We start from the raw sequence: 5,766 nt of genomic DNA, 5'->3' as shown, positions 1-5,766 counted from the left end.
TGTCCAAAGAGTCTGTACGGACCCATGACTTGGGGACTAGGGGGTCAGGGCAGACTGCCCCAGGAATCGAGGTCTCTACTCTTCTAGGTTCAAAGAACTGTGGGTCACAAAGGAAAGTGCCTTCCAAAGCAACCCTTCAGAGGGCTCACACTTGTGGTCCTTGGCCGGCCACAGCCATAAACCATCACCAAGGACTGTCCCGTGTAAGCAGTATTTCTATAGGGCACAGTGGCTTTCAAAAACACTTTTACTTCTGTTCTGTTGATGTTCCTCGTATCCGTGTAAGGCAGGCAGGGTAGGCTGATGACCTCCACCATCCTGATGAGGATGTTCCGGCATGCCAGAAAGGGACATATGCTCACATGACAGAGTCACCATTCAGACCTAGGTTTCTGGTCCCTAAATTCTGGGTGCCTACAGTTGCCCTTGGTTGTAGGAGAGAAGTGTTGGGACAAGAGTGTAGGATCTGGGATCGGAGAGCCCTGGTCTCAGTTCCAGGCTCCATCACTCATTGCCTGTTTTCCTTGAGCAAGCTTGTTCTTGGCCATTTGGCGTCTGTTTCCACGTCGGTGAAATGGAGACAGATCGGTCACCTCCCAGGACTGTTGCGAGGTATAGAGGAAGTAACCAGGGCCTGGTGCGTAGGAGCTCCATGAATTGTAGTTCCCTTTTAAACATCCCGGGGGTCTGGGCATCCTTGAGCACCTGTGAGTGCAGGGAAAGTGGGTGCGGGTGACAAGTGGGGTGACCAGGATGCTCAGGGGAAGGCACAGGACAGAGAGGAGGAACCAAATGTCATTTGTGAGGCCGCTCCCAATTTATGGGATCTGGTGCAAAGACTTTGAAGAGGCAATAAAATTCATATTCTCCCAGGAAATGACAACAGATGAGAGTCCTGACTTAGCAAACGAAATTTAAAAAAAAAAAATTTTTTTTATAAGGTAAGAAATTCTGGATGGGTGGCAAAATTCACATTCTAATGAGATTAGCTTTCTGGAAGAGGAACAGGCTTTCCCAAGACTAACATGCCAACACCCCACAGAGAATGTGTATAAATACTCCAGAGAGGCCTTGGGAGCCTAGAACCCAAGCTCCTTGCTAAATTATAACCTGCCTCTGCTAGGATCATGGCCACCCAGGTCTGCTCCCCGGGCTTCTCCTCTGGGTCTGCCAAGGGCCTATGCAGCTCAGCAGGCGGCCTCTCTCGGGTGTCCTCCGTCCGCTCTGTGGGCTCCTGCAGGGTCCCCAGTCTTGCTGGAGCTGTGGGGTCTGCCTCCTCCATCAGGATGGGCCTGTCCAGCCTTGGGAGCTGCTTTCCTGGCTCCTACCTGTCTGCTGGGTGCCACCCCTCTGGTTTTGTTGGGAGTGGGGGCTGGTTCTGCGAGGGCTCCTTCAACGGCAGCGAGAAGGAGACCATGCAGTTTCTGAACGACCGCCTGGCCAGCTACCTGGAGAAGGTGCGCCAGCTAGAGCGGGAGAACACAGAGCTGGAGAAACGCATCCGGGAGTGGTACGAGTCTCAGATTCCATACATCTGCCCAGACTACCAGTCCTACTTCAAGACCATTGAGGAGCTCCAGCAAAAGGTAACGGGGACCTGGCCCCTCTCCAGCATCCCCAGCCCTGGGGGTCGCTGTCTCATCTCAAGAGACTACCCAGAAATGGTAGCTCTTGGGGAATTCTCTGTCCAGGGCAAGCTCTTCTGTCTGGGGTCCTGGTTTCCTGGGAGACCCACACGTCTGTGCGAGTCCTCTGCTTGCTTATAACTATGCCAGCCATCCTCTCCTCCCCTCACCATCTCAGCCTTAGGAAGGGCAATAGCCTATACCCAGCGACTACAGGATGTAGGCGCCATGCCTGATGCTTGGTATCCATTGGATTATTTATTCCTCATCTTGGAGAGATAGCTATTACTGGACCCATTTAACAGATACAGAAGTTAAATATCAGGGCGGTTCAGTAACTTGCCCAAGATTGCACAGCCTCTGAGTGTTAGATGCAGAATCAGAATCCAGGCTGGCCTGGTTTTTTCCACCTCGCCCTGAGGCATCCTGCCATGCCACTCTGGGGCCTACTTCTAGGGGTGGCCCTCCTGGACTGGTGATCCCTCCATACATGGGCTCAGGGCTGGGGCTACTGAGGGTACTGGTGGGATTTAGAAGCATGGCCTTTGTGAGCTGGGCGATCCCCGCCCGCCCACCTCACCCTGAGGGGCCTTTCCTAGCTCACGGGATGCCCCTTGTTCCTCAGATCCTGCTGACCAAGGCTGAGAATGCCAGGCTGGTCCTGCAGATTGACAACGCCAAGCTGGCTGCTGATGACTTTCGGACCAAGTGAGTGGGCCCCAGTGGGGAAGGTCTGCTGTGCTTTCCCTTGCCTCTCTCCTCGGCCTTGGGAGCTGGTGAGCCGGGAGGAAGGCCAGAGGGAACCGTAAGTGGGAATACAGCACAGGCCCTGGATCCCTTCTGGGTCCGAGGAAAGGCTCACTGTGCTGCTGACCCCAAGTCAGCCCCCTCAGCTGATGGAGGGCAGCCTGTGCCTGGCTCCCTCCCTGCAGACTCAGCAGGGCTCTGCGCATGCAGGTACGAGACAGAGCTGTCCATGCGGCAGTTGGTGGAGTCGGACATGAACGGGCTGCGCCGCATCCTGGACGAGCTGACCCTGTGCAAGGCCGACCTGGAGGCCCAGGTGGAGTCCCTGAAGGAGGAGCTCCTGTGCCTCAAGAAGAACCACGAGGAGGTGAGGCTGGTGCTGTGCAACCTTCCAGCGTTTCCCAACCTGGGTGACCCTTGGGCTCAACGACAGTGACCATGGCTCCCATAGGAACTCCAGCTGGCATCTGTTGAGGGCATACTGTATGTCAGGAGCTATCTGAGACTCTTTGCAATAAAAAAATTTTATTTATTTATTTATTTATTTGATAGAGAGAAAGAGAGCACAAGCGGAGGAGGGTGGCAGCAGAGGGAGAAGCAGGACCCCACTAAGCAGGGATCCTGATGCAGGGCTCCATCCCAGGACCCCGGGATCATGACCTGAGCTGAAGGCAGAGGCTTAACCACCTGAGCCCCTCAGGCACCCCTAAATACTTTGCATTTTGTTCTCACTTCATTTCATCCTCACAATCGTCCCATTTTACAGATGAGAAAAACGAGGCACAGAGCAGTTAAGTCACTTGCTTAAGGTCACACAGATCCCATATTCCTGCCCATGACACTAAATCTTCCTCTGGACGTTAGTGCCTGATAACATTTCTTCTATTTGCCTGACATTTGCATCATCTTTGACTCACCTGTATCCCCAGAGGAGGTAGGTGTATGTCCATGAAGGGACCTAGGCTCAGAGAAGTTAAGATCCAAGTCTGAGGTCACACAGCCGGCCGCGGAGGGAGGAGGATTTGAACCCAGCCTCCTGTACCCTCAATCCAGCATCCTTTCCACAATCTTGGTGCCACCATGCCTCCCCTCCACAGGAAGTCAACGTGCTCCGTTGCCAACTTGGGGACCGACTGAACGTGGAGGTAGATGCCGCCCCCCCAGTGGATCTCAACAAGATTCTGGATGATATGAGATGCCAGTATGAGGCCCTGGTGGAGAACAACCGTAGAGACGTGGAGGCCTGGTTCAACACCCAGGTAGGGCTGGGGCCGCCTGGGACCATAGGCTCCTGGGGCAGTGGTTCTCCTTGAAAGGAGCGTCCCTTGGTCTGACCACACTCTGGGGCCTCTTGCGTTTCAGACCGAGGAGCTGAACAAGCAGGTGGTGTCCAGCTCGGAGCAGCTGCAGTGCTGTCAGACGGAGATCATTGAGCTGAGACGCTCGGTCAATGCCCTGGAGATCGAGCTACAGGCCCAGCACAGCCTGGTGAGTGGCCTCTGCCTGAGGGACCAGCTGCAGCTCCTGGCAAGCCCAGACCCACCAGCCTTGGCACAGGACTTATCCTGGGGTGTGATCATGCAGGATGTGGAGATACCTGGGCAGGATTTGGAGATACCCGGGGCTTTGGGGATCTGGGTGGGACTACTTCCTGTGAGCAGCCCTTCCTCTCTCCCCTTACAGAGGAATTCCCTGGAATCCACGCTGACGGAGACTGAGGCCCGCTACGGCTCCCAGCTGGCCCAGATGCAGTGCCTGATCAGCAACGTGGAGGCCCAGTTGGCCGAGATCAGGTGTGACCTGGAGCGGCAGAACCAGGAGTACCAGGTCCTGCTGGACGTCAAGGCCCGGCTGGAGTCAGAGATCGCCACCTACCGCCGCCTGCTGGAGGGCGAGGACTGCAAGTGAGTGGCTGTGGGTCCTGGAGAGCCAGGTGTGGGGACAGGGCTCCCTGGACCACCCCTCGGGGCCTCGGAGAGGGTGCCAGTCTCTGTAGAGGTTAGTGCACAGAGGACGGGGATCTATTCAAAGCCTTTCTCTAGAGATCCCTTGTCGTCCCAGCTTGGTCATCACAGTGGGGACAAGCTGCCCCCTCCTGCTGCCACAGCTCATCCCCAACCGTCGTGCTTGGGTGGGGGCTCCTTGTCTTCATTCCTGTAGCCCTTGGGGTTTTTAGAGGCACTGAAGCCATTCGTCGTTGTCACCCACCTATAGTCACTCTATCCCCTAAATCTATTTAACGGGGGATCTCAGTCCCATGCCCCATGCCCAATGCCCTCTGATTGATTTCATTTCCTCAGGCTGCCTGCGCACCCTTGTGCTACGGAATGCAAACCTTCCATGAGGGGACCTTACGTCTCGACCGGGCCCTGTGCTCCAGCTGTGCCCTGCGGCCCGGCTCCCCAGGTCAGCACCCAGATCCGCACCATCACCGAGGAGATCAGAGATGGGAAAGTCATCTCCTCCAGGGAGCACCTGCAGCCCTGCCCGCTGTAGCCAGCCTCGGGAAGGACATGCCTATGGCTCTCAGCTTTAAAGGACCCCCCCCGCCCCCGTTCCCTAGAGAGGCTCCCCGCTCAGCAGATTTTTTTCTACCAAAATACTTCTTATATTGTGTTTCTGGACTTCACTGTTTTTATGCTATGCAAAACTAGTTTCCTCTGGAAATATACCCAATAAACTGTGTTCTCTTGGCATTGCAAACTTGACTCTGTCTGTTCTTGTGAGGTTAGCTAGTGCGGATGTTTGATCAAGGGTCTCAGGTCTGTCTTCCTGCGTCTGAGTGGTAGGAAGTGACAGGACGATTAAAATATTTAAAAATGGGGATACCTCAGACCCTGGCCTGTGCGAACAGATGGGCGTAGCCATTACCCACAGGCTCGGCCCTGCCCATGGGTACCCCCCTGGGGCGGCCCCACAAGGGACAGTCTTCCTCAGTTCCTCAAGCCAGCCTTCCTCAGTTGCCCTGTCTGGATCTGGGGGCCCCCTCTCCTCCCCTTCAGCTTCTCCTCCTTTGTCTAGCTTCCACCACCCTGCTGGCTCATCCCCAGGCCTGACCCTGGTGACAGTTCAGGAGAGCAGTTTCCAGGACCGAGTGGGGAGAGGCAGACCGCAGCCAGCCAGCCTGGACTGACCACCTCAGGGAGGGGAGCTCGGGGACGAAGGCAGGAGGGCCAGCTGACTCCCAGTGCCGGATACAGGGCTGAAATGATACAGGGCGGCAGGGACAAGGACTTGTGGGGGGTCAGACAGGGAGGAGAGGGAAGGAAGCTCGCTGTGGGGCAGAAGGTAGAGCGCCCTGAAGTCTCCTGGCTGAGCCGTGCCCTTCTTGGAGCCCAGCCTAACTGTGCCGGCCCCAGACACCCCTCTGAGCAGAGAAGCATGACCTGTGAGA

At 55.9% G+C, this 5,766-nt stretch overlaps 1 protein-coding gene across 1 annotated transcript; it reads left to right on the top strand.

Moving 5' to 3' along the window:
- The first annotated feature begins 1,104 nt into the window (after nt 1-1,104).
- KRT36 (keratin 36) lies at nt 1,105-4,989 on the top strand. The gene is made up of 7 exons (XM_004772749.3): nt 1,105-1,586; nt 2,251-2,333; nt 2,583-2,739; nt 3,470-3,631; nt 3,735-3,860; nt 4,056-4,276; nt 4,673-4,989. The coding sequence occupies exons 1-7, from the start codon at nt 1,128-1,130 to the stop codon at nt 4,866-4,868; spliced, it is 1,404 nt and encodes a 467-aa protein (XP_004772806.1). The 5' UTR covers nt 1,105-1,127; the 3' UTR covers nt 4,869-4,989.
- Nucleotides 4,990-5,766: the final 777 nt, after the last annotated feature.

Source organism: Mustela putorius, unplaced genomic scaffold, assembly GCF_011764305.1.
Source record: "Mustela putorius furo isolate JIRA1106 unplaced genomic scaffold, ASM1176430v1.1 tig00000487_pilon_pilon_pilon, whole genome shotgun sequence".
In the NCBI taxonomy this organism is placed as follows: domain Eukaryota; kingdom Metazoa; phylum Chordata; class Mammalia; order Carnivora; family Mustelidae; genus Mustela; species Mustela putorius.
Note: the sequence above shows the minus strand (reverse complement) of the source record. Positions and strands in the feature narration are given on the sequence as shown.

What these genes read in the sequence shown, in the direction of transcription:
- KRT36 (XM_004772749.3), top strand. Translation starts at nt 1,128, where the DNA reads ATGGCCACCCAGGTCTGCTCCCCGGGCTTCTCCTCTGGGTCTGCCAAG. An exon ending in GCTGATGACTTTCGGACCAA is followed by an intron (nt 2,334 to 2,582) that starts GTGAGTGGGCCC and finishes CTGCGCATGCAG; the next exon opens with GTACGAGACAGAGCTGTCCA. An exon ending in CTGGAGGGCGAGGACTGCAA is followed by an intron (nt 4,277 to 4,672) that starts GTGAGTGGCTGT and finishes TCATTTCCTCAG; the next exon opens with GCTGCCTGCGCACCCTTGTG.